The sequence below is a fragment of the Emydura macquarii genome, unplaced genomic scaffold, assembly GCF_026122565.2.
Source record: "Emydura macquarii macquarii isolate MOO-44397 ecotype Brisbane River unplaced genomic scaffold, CSIRO-AGI_Emac_v2 contig_2994, whole genome shotgun sequence".
Taxonomy (NCBI): domain Eukaryota; kingdom Metazoa; phylum Chordata; order Testudines; family Chelidae; genus Emydura; species Emydura macquarii.
The window spans coordinates 35,244-54,920 of NW_027133131.1; the positions used below are offsets into that span (position 1 = coordinate 35,244).

At 52.9% G+C, this 19,677-nt stretch overlaps 1 protein-coding gene across 4 annotated transcripts; it reads right to left on the reverse strand.

The window, feature by feature from the left end:
• Positions 1-7,906: 7,906 nt before the first annotated feature.
• GPD1 (glycerol-3-phosphate dehydrogenase 1) lies at positions 7,907-19,633 on the reverse strand. 4 transcript variants are annotated; one of them, XM_067529783.1, is made up of 8 exons: positions 18,566-18,702; positions 17,881-18,058; positions 16,219-16,389; positions 15,481-15,619; positions 12,330-12,442; positions 11,661-11,894; positions 11,087-11,193; positions 7,907-9,877 (listed from the first exon to the last, which is right to left on the reverse strand). In XM_067529783.1, the coding sequence occupies exons 1-8, from the start codon at positions 18,604-18,606 to the stop codon at positions 9,781-9,783; spliced, it is 1,080 nt and encodes a 359-aa protein (XP_067385884.1). In that variant the 5' UTR covers positions 18,607-18,702; the 3' UTR covers positions 7,907-9,780. The 4 variants fall into 4 exon arrangements, with proteins under 4 accessions (XP_067385884.1, XP_067385885.1, XP_067385886.1 ...); XM_067529784.1 differs by having other exon boundaries at positions 16,219-16,359; positions 18,566-18,701; XM_067529785.1 differs by lacking the exons at positions 11,087-11,193; positions 11,661-11,894 and having other exon boundaries at positions 18,566-18,983.
• Positions 19,634-19,677: the final 44 nt, after the last annotated feature.

Below are 19,677 nucleotides of genomic sequence, written 5' to 3' on the forward strand. Positions count from 1 at the left end.
TTACTGCTCTTTTTGAAAACAGCTTTTAAAATGTTTGGCAGTACCAGTTACCTCACAGCAGTGATTAAGATAGAAATCACTAGCTCAGTAGCACGGAAATCACTTCTTCTCTAATGCAGGTTTCTGCCGGAATGCTTATAAGAACTATGGCTAAAACTTTAGTACCAAGTATAGGCAGATGATTACATTGCCAGAATGTGCTACAGTCAAGCTACACAATATACCACTTCAAAATCTGCTGATGCCTTATGGAAGAAAAATTCTACTGTTATTCTGTATTTCTGTTCTTTCACTCCACTCTCTTTTCATTAATCAGGACATCTACAAGGAAGGGGGACATCAGTTTTTAAGCATTCATATGCTCTGCTGCTTAATTCTGTTAGTTTCATCATGACTGCTGTCAAATCTATGGTACAGTCCAGCAAAGCATTATTTATTTTTATTTATTTATTTTTAACGATTTTCAGGTCTTTGTGGTCATTGAGAAGCTATTATATTTTGTTAAGAAAGCAGAAAAAAAGGCTTGTGTCTTTGCAATGAAACAAAATAAAGTTTGTACTTCATTTTTTAGAAAAAAAAAAAAAAATAGCAGGTAATCTTTAGTTACAGGAGTAAGGCTTTGCAAGGACTGGGACCTGAATTAGGAGTTCAGATACAAAACTGACATCAGAAGCAGGTGAATCCTCAGAGATCTTATTTTCATGGAAATGTTCTTCGTGAAAGTGAGGGAAGAGCGTAATACAATAGCAGAATTATTTCTAAATGCTTTCCGGGACTTCAGCAAGGCTTTTGACACAGTGTCACATGACATTCTGATAAGCTAGAGAAGTGTGGGCTCGGTGGAACTACCATTAAGTGGACAGATAATTGGTTAAACAACCGCAAACAAAGAATAACTTAATAGAATATCAGATTGGAGAGAGGTCTCAAGTGAGGTTGCAGAGATCTGTTCTGGATCCAGTGTTGTTTAATATCTTTATTCATGACCTGGATGTAGGAATACAGGGCATACTGATCAAATTTACAGATGACACAAAGCTGGAGGTGGAGAAGGGTTGCCAACACTTTGGAGGCTAGAGCTAAAATTCAGAGTGATCTTAATAAATCAAGTTCCAGAGGAGTAGCTGTGTTAGTCTGTTTTTAGCAAAACAGCGAGATTCCTGTGGCACCTTAAACTTTGAATTGCATCCGACGAAGTGGATTTTCTGCCCATGAAAGCTTATGCCCAAATAAGTTTGTTAGTCTTTAAGGTGCCACAAGACTCTCGCTGTTTTGCTTAATAAATTGGAGAACTGGGCTATAGACAATAAAATAAAATTCAACGAAGGCAAATGTAAGGCGCTGCACATAGGGAAGAAAAACCAAATGCACAAATACAGAACAGGGAATAACTGGCATGACAGCAGCACCACTGTGAAGGATCTGGAAATTATGGTGAATCACAACCTCAACATGAGTTAACAATGTGATGCTGTTGTATAAAAAGTAAATTCAATTTTAGGTTGCATTAACATAGGCATAGCATGCAGCTCACAGGAGGTGATAGTACCAGTCTACTTGGCACGGGTTAGGCCTCAGCTGGAATACTGTGTCCAGTTTTGGTCTCCAATGTATTGGGCAGGACAAGAGGCAATGGATCAAACTATGACATAGCAGATTTAGATTAAAACTCAGGAAAAACTTCCAAACTGTAAGTAAAGTAGAATAATGAAACAGACTGTTAGGGCAGTGACTCTCAACCTTTCCAGACTACAGTACCCCTTTCCAGAGTCTGATTCATCTTGTGTACACCAAGTTTCATCTCACTTAAAAACTACTTGCTTACAAAAATCAGACCTAAAAATACAAGTGTCAGAGCACATTACTGAAAAATTGCTTACTTTCTCATTTTTACTGTTTATAATTCTATAATAAATTGGAAAATAATTATTGTACTTACATTTTAGCGTATAGAGCAGTATTAGTTTGTACTGACTTCACTAATGCACATACCTGTGGTTGAGAACCATTGGCCTAGGGAGCTTGTGGAAGCTCCTTCACTAGAGGTGGTCAGGAGGAGGCTGGACAGACATCTGTCTTGGATGGTTTAGAAACAACAAATCCTGCATCTAGGCAGGAGGTTAGACTAGATGCTTTCTAAACCAATGATTATTCAGAGGTGTTGAATATTCAGAATTTGCAATGATTTCAATGCAAAATATGAGTGTTTAGTACCACAAGCCAAACCACAAGGTTTTCAGTGGCGTTTTCACTATTCCCATGCAGTGACCAGATGCAAATAACCTATTTATTTAGAGAGCACTGAAGTAGGAACACATTTTAGAATGCCACTTGAGAATTAGATGATTTTAATTAACATAAAAGACTGAACTTGTTTTGTGCCAATTTAGTAATTCATTCTGCTAAGAGACTGAAGTTTTGAGATGTCATGTCATTAACCCATCACTACAAGGCATGGCACATGAATATGGAAATATCTGGAATGCCTCAATATCATCAGGTACATAGCTAAAGGTCTTAACTGCTGAATTAATTTAGAAATTTTATTTTATAACCAGCGCAAGTGGGACAAACTATATTACAGTGTGGACATAAATTTTGCTATGCAAATTAAGATCCTACTTCACCACATGGGCCTCATCAGAGCAACACATTTGACTCTTTAACACCTGAATTCTTTGGTACCATATCCAAAATGACATACCTCTTAAGAATCAAGCACTAAGCAAGAAACTCTCCACAGCATTTTTATTACACCAATAAAGAGCACTAGTGGGTTAAGTATTCTTGGAATCACTTCAGCAGAAGCTCTTTTTATGCATTTAATGGACCCATCTCCTGTGGTTATAAAAATAAGTGTAAGAAAAAATTAAGTACCATTTTTTGTTACTTAAACAAAATTAGAATCAATCAGGCATGACATCATTGGCCACACATTGGGTCCCTCCACATGAATCCAATGGAAGTTGGTCAAAAATTCAAACAGACTGCAGACAGTAGGGCCAGTTCCGCTATTGGGAACCCAAAGACAGTTGGAGGAAGCAAGCAGCAGCCCAGCTCTGCTCTTCACAGGAAGAGAAACTTCAGTTAAAGGGATAGTGGAAGGGAGAAGGCAGTTTCTCTTTGAAATACACACTTCACTTTTCCCTCATCCCAAAGCAACTTTACAGACACAGGGCAATGCAACACCGCCACTCATTCCTGTCCACAGTCTGTTCCTCCACTAAGCCCAGCCTGGTCACATTCCTGCATGCATCCTGCTATCTAGTTAGTGGTTGGACTCAAAAATCAAACAGATCTTGGTTGTATTTACATATTTTCTTTGGCATTCAATCATCTCTCTTCTACAGGATCCCCACTTTACTGTGATGCCATTTATTTATAACACAGCTAACAAACATGTTGCTAGTCAGTCTAACAGAACTCTGGGATTCAGGGCTCATGTTCCAAGGTTTGTGTTTACTCACAGAAGTGACCAATCAGTGCCAGCATTGCCCAATCATCTGAAATCTTATTTAGCCAAGAGTACCTCAAGCACTTCTTGGAACTTTGAAGTTATTTCACTAGTTGGCAAGGGTCTCTTATTTTCCTCCAGATGGAGGTGGAGGATTGTTTTCTGTAGAGAAGGATTAACAACAAGTCCACCCCTGGACAACGACACAGTATGTGAATAGTCCCATTCTCAGCATGAGTGCTGTCACCTTGAGTACATCTATGAGAGGGTTGACTGGTGTGTTCTTAAAGTGTAAGTAGATACGCTAATTCCACCATAAATAAAACCCTAGCATAGTCTAAATCCTGCTTTCCTTATTCAGAAGAGCAGTCCCATGGAAATCAAGGGACTAATTTGAACAGCTGAAGCAACCTCAATTGTACTCTATTCCTATGTAAGATGTCAATGAAAGGAGGTTTGGTAGGCTACAAAGATGTACCCATGTAGTCAATTAATTGTTAATGTAACTGTTTCCCCTTCCCCACCATACCATTAGTAACTTCAAGAGAAAACATTTTCCATCTGGTTAAAGGCCTTTAACCTCAATACCTAATATATGCTGCCTACATGCTTTTTAAGTACATCTGCTTGAGCAGGGCCACTTAAGACCTACAGTCACCAAGTTACTTTTTAAAAGGTACAAAAATTCAGATTTAAAGAATGAAGAATTTCAACCATTTAAAAATACAATAGACAATGTGGAGTGAGGGAAGAGTCAGGAGAAGGCAGAAAGCAAAATAACGTTTTAGACAGTTTGATCCATACTTTAATAGAATATTTAAAGCATCAAACAGCCAGGCACCTTCTTAAAATATGGCATTTCCAGTGCTTTCATGAATTTCCAGACCTGAATATGACACAGAAGATGGAAACCAAGTAATCCTAACTAACAGATCAAAATTAATTTTAGATCTCACACAGGCTCATTTCAAAGTAATCCATGCCCTTAATAAAATAAATAAATAAAATCATGCTGGGCAACTCTTGTGTTCCACACACAAGAGAGGTATAGTATGCTTCTTCCAGACTATAAATCACTCTATTTCTCTTCACAACGTAGAGAGCCATCAGGTCTAATTTAAGGTTTATCATCCATTTACAATGTCAGTTGCAGAGCTCTCCCTAAGTGAGAGAAGTGCATCTGAAAGAGTCATTGGGATCTCACTGAAAGAGCAACAAGTTTATTTAAACCCATGGATCTCAGAGAATTTCAATTACATCGCTAGAGAAAGACACCCAAACAATACTACGATGCTGCTATTGCAGCACCTCCTAAATAGCACTTGGACAGCTACGGGTTCACTCTGGAAAGTCCCACACACACCTATCTTCCCCTGCCAGCAATGCAGCAATGCCCACCCGCGCCAAGTCGCCCCGTCCGGCAATCGTTCAACAGCCAGGCTCTTCCCAGCCAGGCCCCTCGCCTCTTTGTTCATTCCCTGGGGGCAGAGGCTGCTGCTCCAGAGTCCAACTCCCTGAAGAGTCCATATAAAGAGGATTCACGCCAGGGCACGCTCCAGCTGCGTGGAAGGCATCGCCAGCAGCCGCCATCGGCCCCAGCAAAAGCCTTCCCGTCTCCTCAGTGCCCCGATACCAAGGCGACGGGGCCTAGGCATCTCCCAGGCGCGGCAGGATCAGACAGCGCGAGCCTGCTCCCGACCAGTTCCCGCCAGCCGGGCACCGACTCCGCGGCCCGGGAGGCCCGGCGACCCGAAGTAGGGGCCCGTCAGCCTCTGAAGCCACTAGGGAGCCAAGTGGGGATGGCAGCCGCTCCCCACAAGCCTGAGGGCCGCTCTGCTGGCAGAGCGCAGGTACTTCCCCCACCCCTCGGCACTGACAGCGTCATCCGGGAGAGACCCCCAAGGTGATGGCTAGCCCCCATACTCACTCTGGTCGCCGCGCCGCGCTGAGGCTGAGGATCAGGCTCAGGCTAGCCCGGCGCTCCCCGGTCGGGTGGCGCGAGCTACCCCTAACGGTAACTTGCGTCCACGCCACCGCCCACGCGCAGCCGGCCGCCCCGCCCGCTCCGATTTGAATCCTAACAGTCGGCCAATCAGAGAACACGATTTCCGGCCCGTCTCTGCTCTGCCACTCATTGGTTCCACTTGGTCACATGGAACTGGCACACTGAAGCTGAAGTGCGCGCCATCTTTGCTGAGGGCATGGCCTCCTCGCTCCATCCCCTTGTTTCTTCCTTCGAGGAGCTAAGGCGGCGTTTTCACCATGGGAGGCGTGGCAAATGTCCCCCTCCCTGGGAGAGCTGCGGGTCACGCCTGCTCTGGGCGGAGGCCTCCGCCAGGGCCCCGGTGCGCTAAAGACTAATGCAAACAGAGTATGGCGGAGCATCCATCCCAAGCATGATCCGTGGGGGCCTGTGGGGGCGGAGGCCAGCCCCGCCCGGACCCGGACCCGGACCCGGGCCGGGCGGCACGTAGGGATCGGCTCGCTCGCTCTGGAGCGCCAGGCAGTAGCGGCTGTGGCTGGGCTCGCCTCGCCAGCCCCTCCCCCCCCCTACCCCGGTCGCCCTCCCACCCCCACTGCCCCGCTTGTGAGTCAGGGCCTTTGCCCGCCCCGCCGCGGTCTCCAGCTATCGCCCCACAGGCTCGTGTTCCGCTCCCGCAGCGCGCTCGTCCCTGGCTCCACACACACACACACACACACAGGCAGGCCCCGCTGCTCATTCAATGCGCGCCCTTAGCTGACGGGGCTGGGGGAGGGGACGGGACGGGACGCGGGGTACATTCCCCCCTACGGGAAGTTTGCCCCACAGCGGCAGCTCTGCGGTGGGGTTGAGGCGGCCGCCTCCCGCCCACCAGCAGACGGGCGTCCCTCGTGCAGGAAAGCAGCGCAAGGCACAGCCACGTGGCCAGTCTGCCCGGGATGCCGCCTGAGCGCTGCCAACGGGCCAGCGGCACGGCACGGCCGGGCACGCTGCTCACGGCTGCTAGGTGCGGGCTAGCACACTCGTGCTGGCTTCGCAAACCTGCGCTCCACCCTGCAAGGCCTTTTCAGTCACAAACTGAGGGTGGAAGTGCTTAGGCTACTTCCCTGCGTGCTTAATTTCTGGGTCTGCAGGAGCGCGAATGTCCCCTCCTGCATTTGGGAATTGGAACAGATGCAGCGCTTGGAGCAGCGCTGACATCCAGCGCCTTTGGACATGTGCTGTGTCTGCAGAACATAACTCCAAATGGCAAAGGGGAGACTTTTTATAGCCAGTCACCTCCCGCAACGGGGGGGGGGTTCTTCAAGAGCAGCTAGGCTTTCAGTGACACGAACTGCCCGTCCTTGCTCAAGGGGATCTGCGCACTGTCACACCTGCAGTAAAGGTGCTTGGTAGGACCAGGCTCCTGGCCGTAGCTCTTGCTGTGCGAGATCACACCTAGGAGCTGGTAAAGCTGCTCAGTGCTCACACAGCAAGTTCAGACTTCACTGCTAGAAAGAAACCCCCACTTGTGCGACACGGGGAATACAGGAAGACCTCGGGAATATAGGAAGCATATGTCCATGAAAAATGCTGCTGTAGCCACATGGTTACACACACACTGCAGCATCTGGCCTGCTGGGATCTGGGGCACACAGAGCCGGGATGTAAGGAGAAGTCTTCATGCAGGGGGTTTATGAGGAGCGGGAGAGATGCAGTTCAGAGACCCTTCTCCCACAATGAGAATAGACGGGAGTAATTCAGAGATTGCCCTGGGGGAGAAGCTGGGCCACATCTGGAGCAGGGTGGGAGAGGCCCCCTGTATACTAATGGAGGGAGGGGGAGTTTCTCAGGTACAAGCACTCCTGTAAAAGGATCTGGGCTTCTCAGATCACTAAGGGAATAGGAGCAGAAAACTAAACACACACTCTGGCACCAGGACTGGTGTGAGGGCGAGGCCCCCCACTACCCCCAGCAGGATAGCGGTAAGGGGGGTGAGCACATGAGGCAGCTGATGCTGGCACCCTTCTGTACAGTAAGGCAGTTCAATGTAAAGGTCAGAGGGTGTCCAGAGAGAATGAGCATCTACTAAAAAGCACAGCAGTGATTGCAAGTGTCAGCAGATTAAGTTCCCATGGCAGAAGCATGAGGGGGAGGGGCCTGGAAAGGTCACTTAGGAGAAGGTATGTTTGCAGTGAGGCACCCTCACTGGCGTTACTTGGACAAGGTTTTCTAACAGAAATCTGTGGTCCTGCAGGAGAAGGACATGGAGACTAAAGCAACAGGGACCACATCAGCATGTCGGGAGCCGGGGGAACATGCGCTGGGGTTACAGCTGCACTAGCTTCTTCCTTAGGGGCCCAGCCCTACCCCTTATGGGTCCCACTTACGTAGCGAATCAGAAGCAGGATCCTAGTACCCAGCAAGATCTCAGTCTACCCAGTTCCTTTGGGTCCTTCCCATCCAGCTTCTGAAGTGGAATTATGGTAGTCAGCAAAGGCACCAGTTAGTAACCGGAGCCCTGGCAGCCAGCCCGGCCACTCAGCTGTACCCGCCTCTCTTAGGGGCGCTATACCTTCCCTCTAGGGTACAGCACTGAGATTTTAAGGCCAAAAGGGACCATGGGGATGCACTAATCTGGCCTCACACTAGCCCTGGGTCCAGCCAACACCAGCATGAACAGAATGAGGCTGCAGAGACCGGGGGGCCTGAGTTTAGTCCATTTATTATTTTTAAAAACACTTGCACTCAAAGTACTTTCATGTTCAGCAGCCCAAAGACAGCATGCGAGTCCAGAGCGGAGGCTGAAGAACATTTGCTCATTCACACCCATCAGCCCAGCCTGGTGCATTCGGCTACCAGCACTTCGTGAAGATGTAGCAAGGAATTATCAGGCTTCATGGCACGGTTCAGGCAGGCTTGTGACAGGTTTGCTAGCTGTCAGGTGATTTTCAAAGGCACATAGGGCATCCAGGTGCCTGATATTCACTGAAAGTCAATGGGGACCCCAACTCCTCTTTATGCTGTTGAATGGCTCCCCCCCCACACACACACTCCCATAGCCCCACAATAATGGGTTACTCCAGGGACATGCAGCTCATTTGACAAGTGATGTTTCTTATTATAGTGAACAGTTTCGGCCTCCCCTGCTGGGCCTGACAGGAGAAACACCAGGGAGGATGCAGCCTCCAAGGCACACAAGTAAAAGCAGAGACAGGCCTGAGGCACAGAATCCAGATCCTCTGAGGCCCAGCTCATCTCTTGATTAAAAGCAACTTGGCCCAGTTGCTCAGGAAGGTGCAAAGCCAACCAGATTCACAGCCAACTACCCATCCACGTGGGAAGGGGGAGCCCGAGGGCAATGCTGCCTCTGGGACGTCAGTCCCTCGGTTGCAACAGCCAGAAAGGAGCTGCACAAAGGAACTGCACTCGGAAGAGCTACATGGACCTGAGAGTCCGAGTGAGCTGAACAGTCACTGGAAAGGATTCAGGAATCTGTGTATCCTATAGGGTTTGATTTGAGCACCAGAGTAAAAGGCCAAAGAACTTCCTCTGGCTGTTTCTAAAAATCTGCAGTGGACAGCCCCGGGGAGGTGACCTTTGACACGTGGGGAGTTACCCTGGCACAAAAAATGAGGCATCAACCTCACTAGTTTGATATGACCAACCTGGGGTCCTGGTATCATGGCAGCCAGGGGCTGGGCTGGAACCGAGGCACTGGGAGAGTCTTCAGGGAGCAGAGTGTCATGTGTGGGTGCTTCCCACACCCCGGGGTTGGTTGACCCCTTTTAAAATCAACAAGAGGTTGGTGCTGGGCAGATAAAATCTGGCAGGGACCTTGCACACATTCTCACTCCCTCGCCACACACAGGGTAAGCTAAAAGGAATAGTAAAAAACTAGTGTTGCAGCAAACAACAAAGGACCATTGCCCTGCGAGGCAGCCCGTCAGCGAGGCAGAGCGTAAAAGTAGACGTTGTCCTCACAGACAAAGCAACCGGCATGCACTTCATCTACAGACAACTCATGAAGGAAGCCGAGAAGAGCCCCATGGCGAACTGGACCAGTCGCATCACTGATGAGGAATATGATGCCAAGTCTCCCCCACAGAGGGTGTCCTAGGAAGCAACTTATTTTAGACACCCCAGAGACGAAGGGACTTTAATTTGGGACCTCCATATAGAATCAAGAGAGAATCTACAGGCTGAGGGCTGGCCACCTCCGAGGCCATGGAAGGGCCCCCTCTTTTCCCATGGTCTGCGATGGCTCATGGAGGATCCAGAGTTTCTCATTCTGTACGCAAAGGCTCATGCTGCAGCTTGCAGTGGCTCTCGCCTCATCTCAATGGTTCAATCAGATGGGGCCCAGTTACATGTGGGCAGGATGATTCTGGAGGCACTTGATGAAGTCAGTGACAGGTTTGCCCTCGTAGCAGATCTGATACACAGCAGTGAAGAGGGGGAACCTATGGGCAGATGGACAAAATGACGCTACGCCGCTTGCAGCATTGATGGTGGCAAATCGCTATCTACCATGCAGAGCTTCAACCTCTGTAGCATCAGCTGCAGGACAGGTAGGGGTTCCTGCACCCCACCCCAGCATGGAATGGGACATCTTTTTGCTTAACAGCACACTGCAACACTACTCTGCTTTTTGGGGCAGGAAATGAAGAATGGTTGTATCCAGCAGAGACGGCGTACGGAGGCAGAACACCACTGCCTTTAATAGCACACAGCCGGGATGCTGGCACTCAGGGACACAAGATCTTTATGACTACAGACAATCTGGACATCACTTTGGTGCCTCATTCAACAGGTGGCATTGGTTGCCTCTGTGCTAGGCATGGGGCTCAATACCAATCCAGGAGGAAGCGTGCCTCCTACTGAATCAGAAATGTAGCACCTATGTGCGCCCCCAGGTCTCCCATCCACGTTCTGAGCCAAGGTGACCCTGCTTAGTGTACAGGGCTGCACACACAGGAGTCAGGGCCCTCGGAGGTAACTGGCAAGTCACAGCTGCCCCAAGATGATCTCTTCTGGATTTAACACCAGTTCTACTTGGCTTGACAGGTGAGAAGAGAAGCATCACTTGCTCTTATTAACCACCCTGATTTGGGTGGTTGGAGGAGACTGGAGCTCTGTCTCCCCATCAGACGTGGAGGGTGCAATTTTGCAATCTGGCATATACCTGGTAGCGGAGCAGCTGATTTGCAGCCCCAGGGCAGGCCTGTCCTCACACGCACCAGGCACCTACCCGGAGAGCCTGCTACAGTTCATAAATGAGGAACCAGGCTGGAAGGCAGGAGCTGGTCACAGTGGCAGACACAGTCTATGTTGCCTGCCAGTATTGTGGCCACGGAGCCTGGGAAAGGCCAACGCCAAAAGACGTGGGCAACAAGAGAGACAGTGACACAGGGACAAAACTCCACCTCAGCTAAAGAAGAACAAGCTGCTGACACAATCCAACTCGGATTTCACCCAAGAGTTAGCAGCTGACCCCACCAAGTACCTTGGTCTCTGGGGTAGACAATCCCAGGTAGTGGGGCATGTCCACTTCTGCTATGCATGTGGGTGTAGAACTATAGCCTGGGACATGCCAGAGAGCCCGACCCACCCTCAGGTGGGGCTCCAAGGCAGACCAGGGCAAGGCTGGGGAGAGGGGCAACAGCACTCACTTCTCAGCCAGGTTCTTGTGTTTGAGGATGTGGTTCAGCTGGGCAGATGTTTGGGGACCCTGCAGTTTCTGGCCATTCAGCATCTCCTTCTCCAACTGCTCAATGGACTAAACAAGCCAAATACAATGAAATTGCCAGGTGAGCTGAGCCTGTTCACCCTGCAGCCCTCTGACCCCTATCCTGTCCGTCCTTCCTTAGGTCAGAAGGCATCTCAGGAGAGGAACAGTCTGGCTGCAGATAGCAGCAGCGGCCTGGATCTGACATACAGGCTCAGAGATGTGACATCAGCTGTGATGACAGTGAGCAGGGTGGTGTCAAGGCAGAGCCGGGAGCTTCCCCCCCCGCAGGGGAGAGCCCTGTCTACTTATGGTGTGGAGGGGTCACACCTTCCTCTGTAGCATCCAGCCCTGGCTGCTGGCGACAGGGTCGCTGAGCCCATGCAGCAGGGATACTGAGTACTGACTTGATACACCAAGGAAGAGGCCGCCCAGCTCTGACCCACCAGCACAGGGCACCTCTTCCTGCAGCCCATTTACTGCCCAGGCCCCTGGTCCCCAGCATGCCCGGCATTCACCTTCCCAGTCCTGGCAAAGGCCTCGGCCACCCTGCGGTTCCGGCCACCATAGCAGGTGGTGATGAGGTCGGCGATTCCACAGCTCTCCAGGAAGGTGGCCTCGGTAACGGAGTCCTTGCAGAAGAGCTTGGCGAAGGTGATCATCTCTGTCAGCCCTAGGCGAATCACAGCTGCCTTGGTGTTGTCCCCAAAGCCCAGGCCATCACAGAAACCAGCCCCGATGGCAACAACGTTCTGGGGGGGATGATAGCACAGAGGGGCCTCTTACCAGGAGGGCCAACGCGCTGCCAGTGCCATGAGCCGCCTCCATGTGCCTGGTGCATCAAGGGACTTCCCTATGGGGTTGTGATGGCCCACACCTGTTCCTCCTCCTGCTCTGAGCCTGTCAGCTAAGCAGGGCTGGAACTGGCCAGCACCTGGAGGGAGAGACCTGGGTAGCATCCTTCCTTCTATGTCCACTTACCTCAGCATGGCTCATGGGGGCGGGGGCTGTCCTGTCCTGCTGGACATGGGGTAACACTGAGGCCTCCCCATTGCTCCCATGGTGCTTTGTGCAGAGCAGAAGTGTTAACCTGGATGACCCAGCCAAATTCCAACTCGAGCCTATCCATTTAGCCTCCCTAAATGCTCTGCAGAGGTGGCCGCCCAAAGCCCTGCCCTATCACGCACCTTGAGAGCCCCGCAGACCTCCACGGTGTCAGCCTCCTGTACCACGGTGATCCGGAAATTGGGTGTCTGCATCAGCTCCTTCAGGATTTGCCCATGCTCCAGGTTCTTGCAGCCTAAAGGGAGAGGGGGTTAGTGGTAGGGACCCTGGAGATGGCGTGTGCCCACCCCCACCTGCTCAACAGGGGAGATGCACTCATGTCCTCCAGAGAACTTAGTCCCCTTTTCCAAGGTGTTAGAGCTGGGGCCTTGCAGATCTGGTTTTTATCTGACACTAAACAAGGGCAGCAGAGATGGCACACAGACAGACTGGTCCAGCCCATGTGCCTAGGCAGAGCGTCAGAGTTCCCCCAGATCCCACAAAAGGACACCATGGTCTCACGGGCAAAAGGAAGCAGGTGCCTTTTCCAGAGCAGGATTCTCTCCTCTGGGACACAACATTAGTACAACTCCTGCTGCCACACATGGCATCTAGCCCTGATCAGCTAAATGCAGACAGTAACAACCTAGCTCCTGGCTTCCATTCCCAGCAACCCACTGTCTGACACATGATAGTCACAACCAGATTGTACAGAGGGGGGAAATGACACCAGTGGGGACAACAGTGACCGCTGTGAGTGGAGGGCAGGGATGGGGAGCGCTTAATGCTTGTGAAGGGCTTTGAGACTCTGAGTGGACGGGGCAGGAGAATGGTCGAGCATGAGCCCTACCCACTAAATATCAAAGCCAAGTCCTGCCAGGCCAACAGGCGGAACATGCCAACCCCAGAGGGTCCCTCTGAATTGCGGCCCATGCCCCCTGAGCGCGCACAGAGCCCAGGTGCAAATTCCTCAAAACATGAACCTAAGAAAGTGTCTACAGGCCAAGAGAAATAAACCAGCTGCAGTGCTCCTGCATGGCGGATGGACAAACAGACTGACTGAGTCAGAGCTTTGGTTGCCTTGGGTTATCCTGGGAGACAGATGGCCTAGGGCTGATAGTGATAGACATTTCACAGCCACAGGGGGGGGGGGGGGGGGTGGCGTCATCAGCTCTGCCAGCGATGATGGGAACCACAGCCTGGATGTTCGCTATTACAAAACCCTAAATACGCCTCATCCCCCACCCCAGGCTTAACCTAGAGTGGACCAACGAGTGTCACAGGAACATGACGCAGTTGCAGCGTCCTGCTGCTAATTCAACTGGAGCTAGACTCACAGATTTGACTTACTAAGGAGACGTCACCCAGCGCCGGCTGGAGTGACTATAACATGCTGAGATGTACATGACGTGTGCTTGGCTGTTCCTGCCTGCTCGTGAGTGTGACAGCCACCTTGATGCGTGAGGCACGCAGCTCCTTGTGGGGGGCCACAAACACGAAGGTACAAACCAGACCCTAGGGGTGAGGCACCTGTGGCAGGCTCTGCTGCACTGCTCTAGTCCCCCAAGCGCGCTGCTGGGTGGAGCTTTGCAGCCATAATGGCTGGTTGGAACCAAGCTGCTCTTAATACGGCCGGCCAGATGCGGCAGGGACCAATCCCATCCTGAATGGCCTTGTGGTGTTTGTATGAGCATAACCCCAAAGATGCCTTTCCGGATGTGGGGTTCCCTGGTGCCAGGCGCTGTGCAAATGCAGAACGAGACAGCTCCTGCCCTGGGATCTAGCGGCAGCTGGTGTAACCAGAGCTCACCGGTGCTGGGCTCTGAGATTACGAGGCATATTTCTCAGTAATTAAAAGAACACATTCAGCAGGGACGGAGGCACTGAACACCGCACGTAAGCCAGCAGGAAGTCGATCTGTTATTATAAAACACAGCTATTAGCAACGGGACGGTGCCCACTTTAATACTGGCCCAGGAATAAAACCCAAAGCTGTGATTCTCTGATGTTGGGGGGCAGAGGCCTGGCTCCGCCCCATTTAGGCACCGGCAGCATCTGGCTGGCTAGTCAGCAGCGCCAATAGCCTTCAACGGAGCTGGCTCACCCTCTGAAAGCTGGGCCACATTAGGGCTCAAAGAACCTGACACTGAGCAGCCAGGCTTGAAATTTTTGCCCTAAATTAATTTCTAAAACAAACGCCCAAAACCTGAAAGTCATAGAGTGTGAGACTCAGTCTGTTGGTTTGCCAGCTGCAACACACCGCCACTGCCCGGCCCAGCCTTAGGACAAAGGCATAGCTGGACAGTGCCATGTGCAGGCTGGCTGCTAGAGCAATAAAGTAATAACCCCAAAATAGGTCCCAGGAGACGTGACCAACTCCAAGCCACACCTGTGTATCCAGCAAGATGTAATTGACACGTATGCAGGACATGAAAAATGTCCTCTGAGCTGGCTAGCTCTCTGGAGCAGGGCTGATCCCCTCTGTGTGTTTGTGCAGCACCCAGCACAATGGGGATCTGGCTAGGCACCACCCTGCTTGGGAATAATATCATCCTGGGTTTACAACTGTCTAGCCCCGCTCCCGCCTGTGCAGCGGCTCAGCTGCTTTTCAAGCCGAAGCCACGTTTGAATCGCGTAACCTGAGCCAGCAAGCCAGGCTATTGATTTTGGCTGCATTCTGGTTCACAAAGAGGCCCTGTCATCAGCTGAGCTTTCATGCTGCCCTGCTGATAATGAAAGACTGGGGCAGTGCCACCAGAAGGTCCCTTAATGCGACATCACAGGGCCTATGCTTAATTTCCACTCAAGGGCTACAGGTTTCTTGGACTCACGAGGATTCTTCTCTCTTGCCAATGGTGCAAAGCCAGAAACATCCAGAGCGCTGGAAACCCAGCAGATTTCTGTCTCCATCACCAGGAATAAAGGGCCTGCAATCGGCCCTGAAAGCTCTGTCACCCATGCCCAAGGCTGACATGACCCCACCCAGCAGCAGAGCTGGGCTCTGCATGGCCCACAGGTGCTCACACGCAGTCATGCTGGTGACGTTGGCTGATGCGCAGAGCCTCCCCCCCATGGTGCAGGGATGAGTGGAGGAGGAAGCGGCACTTTTCCTAATACCAACCAGCTACACAACAGCAGCACTCCTCAGGCCCCCCCCCTCCCAGCCAGCCCTGTCCTGGGAGGGCAGACGTGCAGCGCCCCAGAGTAGAGGGGGTATTTTAACCCCTTGTAGCCCTGCACCCCCAGCTCCAGGATGAGGGGCAGTAGTGGGGAGGGGGGGGATTGGCTTGTTACCAATGGTCGTTTCGCAGAACTTCTCTTCCGCCACCTCATTGGCAATGTTGGCCCCCATGAGGACGCTCATCTCGATGCCCAGCCATTCACGGATAACATCCGAGATCAGCTTCAGCCCCTCCGGGCCCTCATCCACCCCCTGTGATGCAACCGGGGGCAATGGTTATTTCCCCCAGGGGATTGGCTGCCTGGTAACTCCAAAGCTCCCTCAGTTGCAGGCCTCTCTGTGCCCCCTGGTCCCTAGCTGCAGTAACCTTTATCCCACGGCCCAGCTTCCTGCCTCAGTCTCCCATCTATGCAGCCACAGTACCCCACCCCAGCTCTAGTATCCCCCCACCAGTCCCAGATCCCCCCACAACACTGTCCAGTCCATATCTCCCCTCAGACCATGCATGCCCCCCAATGCCCAAGCCATATAGTCACCCTCCCAGTCAAATACCCTGTCCATATTCCTTCCAAGTTACCCTGCTTGGTCCATCCCCATCCCTGTGTCTGTCGTGGTCCGTGTCCGTCTCGTTCCTTCCCCCCCCGGCCATGTGCCTGTTATATTCATGAAACCCGATTTCCAGGTGAAAATCCCTTAGACTCTCCCTCCCCAGTGTCGTGTCCCCCTCCACCTCCTGCGGCCACAATGTCCATCCCTGCTCGGCACAGGCCCTGCCACCCAGTGCTTATCACCACCCCACTGAGCCAGGCTCCCAGGCTGAGCCTCCAGATGCTACTTCCCCCTGCTCAGACCTTGATGAGCGAGACCCCGATGGTCTCCTTCCGCACGTGGTCTTTGAGCTGGTCACAGAGTTTGTCGATGAACTGGTGGGGCACCACAAAGATGAGGATGTCGGCCCCAGCTGAGGCTTTCAGCAGATCTGGCACTGCCACCTGCAGGGAAACAGGACCAGCACCATGGAGCTGTGTCCATGTCACCAAGCTGTGAGCTAGTGCCAAGAGGGCCCCGCCACACCCCAGGCATTACTAGGTGTGGGGGAGGAATGGGGTGCCAGAGGCTCGCCCATGGAGAAGTATGTTCTGCAAGGACATGACCCACTTGAAGTCAAGATTCACCCCCCCTCAAGCCCAGAGTTCAAGCAGGGGCTTTGGCGAATGGTTCAGTGAGGCAGAAGGGCTTGACGATGGCCAAGCACCGCCTGGAGGAAGGCCTAACCCATGCCCAGGACAGGAAGAGCAAGGCCAACAAAGTGAACTAGGAGCAAGACCGGGGGGGTGGGTAGGGGGAAGGATGAGACTCGTGGATGGGGAGACCACAGACCTATCTGGGGCGGCCTTGGGTAGTTGTAATCCTGTTCCTCCGCCTGGCATATGGCGGAAGCTGCCCTGAATCAGCACAGTCCGCTGGAGAGAAGGGGGCTCGTTGCAGGCCTGACCCTCCCCCGAAACACAACTCTGTTCCCATTCAGTGGGGGCAGCATGGTGTGATGCATGAATAAGGTGCCTGTTGCACTAGTTAAGGCTGCGGTACAGCTCTGAGGCGGAGTCCGGGGTGAGACACGGGTCAGCCAAACCACAGTAAAGGCGGAAGAGCAGCCTGGGGCTGCGGTGCAGGACACACAGTGCAAGGTGACTGCATGAATAACTGAGCACGAGTGGGCTGCCTGACAGCCACCCCCACTGTGGTTACACAAGCCATCTCGGCTGTCCCCTGGCAGCAGGGAACCAGATGAGCCAGCCACTTCCCAAGCAGATGGTTATTTATTAGCTCCGTCACCAAGGAGACAAGCCTTTTGAAATCAGGCCTGGCCTCTCCTTGGTCTGCATGCTCCTGAGAGAGAGACACACACAAGCCAGCTTTTCTCTCCACAGCTGTGTTACAGGGCTCTGCTGAGGAGGGGGAGGAGCCACTTGCCCCCAACACACCCCTCCCAAAGCCTCCCAGCAGCTTTTCAACAGGTGCCATGACTGTGCCACTTCCTATCCTGTCAGATTTTGTGACATTGCTGGGTGCTGGTGAACAATGGCTGGGGTCCACCCCAGCACTGACTGCATTTCAGTGGCCCATGAAGCTGTCCCTGGCATAGTGCTTTGGGCAGTGGAAAGCACGGCTCAGCAGCAGGCGTGGAATCTCTTCATTGCGGTAGGGTTGGTTTGTGCTTCGCATGGAGCTGAGCGGGCGATCCAGGCACCTTTGGAACCTGAGGTGCTTTGCACATCAGGTCTGTGCCCACAAGCAGTGTGTCGTGCAAAGTTTGCTTGCTGCCCTCCATCCCAGAGGTGGCTGCAACACCTCAGCCTCCAAGTGCTTTGGAGCAAAAGGTGCGCCAGGAAGCAGCCATGCATCTCCCCGTCCTACACCTCAAGTGGCTACAGCCCCTGCAGGGTGGTGGAATAGCATCCGCTCCCCTTTGCCCTCCCTCCCTCCCTCCTGCCAGAAAAAGCTGGACTCACCACATTGGAAGGCAGCTTGTGCCCTGGCAGGTATTTGATGTTTTCATGCTGTGTGTTGATGATCTCGGTGAGCTTTTTCCCACCCACCTCCTCCTCGAATACCCACATGGTCACTGTGGTATCGAACTGATCCAGCCTGGCTGCATTGCTGCCCACGATCTTGGCGATGGCTGAGCCCCTGCAGGGAGCAGAGGAACCATGTGCATAGGGACCCGGTCACAGAGGAGATGGGGGGTGTCCAATCAGGCATCCGGGGGGGGTGGGACCTAGGCAACAGAATAGCTGAGCGCCCCTCCATGGCCCACGCAGCGCGGGCCTCTGACGCGAGGCCCTCCCCACATTTTCCGGGTCACCGAAAGGTTCTGCCCGGAGGGAAGCAGCCGGGCCGGCGGGCGGGCGGGCACTGGCGGGGCGCATCCCACAGATGCACCGCGCCCGCCTGCGGCCAAGTGCCCCGGTGACGGGCGCGCAAACACTGGGGCGGGGGCACGGAGCGGGCCGGGACCAAGCCGAGACTCGAGCCCACGCCGCGCAGGGCAGAGACAGGCCGGGCGGCAGCCTCTCGCCGCGGGGCTCCGGCGGGGCAGAGGCCAAGGCGGGCGAGCTCGGGGGCCAAAGCCCACGACCCCCCGAGGGAGGCAGCGGGGAACCAGGACACGGCGGGACCCGCTCGGCTGAGGCTCACCAGTTCCCGGAGCCCACGATGCAGACTTTCCTGCCGCCCATGGTCGGCCGAGGGCGGGGAGGCGGCGACTGCCCCGCGCCCCCACGACGGGAGCATTTAAAGCACCCGCATGAAGGGGCGGCCCTCGCCCCCGCCAAAAAACCACGCCCACCCCGGCAGCAAGCCACGCCTCTCCCCGGCCCGCTTCTTTGGGGTGGGGGAATGAGGAGGCACGAGAGAACCTGAGAAGGGTCGGGTTGTTCCTTCTCATCAGCCCGGCCGTGCCCTGCCTTCCCCGCCCTGCACAGCCAGTCCGGCCCGGCTCCGCCCATGACCCAACTCTGCAAAGTGCCCAGAGTCCCTGGCAGACAAGCAGGGAGTGTTGTCGCTGCCGTAGGGCCTAGGCTGGCATAGGCCAGGCACAGCAAAGGCTGGCGTGCGACCTGCCTTCCTGGCACACATGATCAATAGCTCAGACCCGCGAAGCTGAGGGTCTTCAGCCAGCCCCTGCCTTGGGGACAGGGATGCAGGGGGACAAGAGAGAGCTTTGCGGGTTGGAACGTTTTGTTTGAGAGCCCACAGACTGACGCTTCCCCCCCCAGGCTCCTAACTAATAGGAAAACCGGTGGAAGGCTCAGGATGAGCTATTTGGGACTCGGACGGGGGAGGGTGAGAAGCACATGGGCTATTTAGTGTAGCGGAGGCAGCTTGCAGGCTTAGTGCAAAACATGGCTAAGGAGGCATTTGAGAACAGCAGCTAGGGCTGACAGCCGGTCTAAGACCAGTTGTTTCTCTCAAGCCTGAGAATAATTTTTCCTTTATCAAATTGAAGTAACTTGCACCCAAGGTGGCAGAAGCAGGCAGAGCACCTCAGCATCTTGACTTCCTGTTCCTAACCAGTAAACCATACTCATACTTACAATTTCTTCAGCAAACATTTGTATTTTGCTGCACAGGGTCAACATACTGACTGAGGAATGGGGGTGAGGGGTCTGAGGACAGGACGTGGGCATAAGAACTTTACACTAATCCCAGGGCTGCCATTCAACACCTGTTAATGACTTGCACAAAGGCAGCCTTTCCACACCTGTTTCCCCACCCATAGCCAGGGAGGATCTCTTCCTTACCGGAAT

What these genes read in the sequence shown, in the direction of transcription:
- GPD1 (XM_067529783.1), bottom strand. Translation starts at nt 18,606, where the DNA reads ATGGGCGGCAGGAAAGTCTGCATCGTGGGCTCCGGGAACTG. An exon ending in AGGTCTGCGGGGCTCTCAAG is followed by an intron (nt 11,895 to 12,329) that starts GTGCGTGATAGG and finishes CATCCCCCCCAG; the next exon opens with AACGTTGTTGCCATCGGGGC. An exon ending in CACAAGAACCTGGCTGAGAA is followed by an intron (nt 9,878 to 11,086) that starts GTGAGTGCTGTT and finishes ATCTGCCCATAG; the next exon opens with GTTCCCCCTCTTCACTGCTG.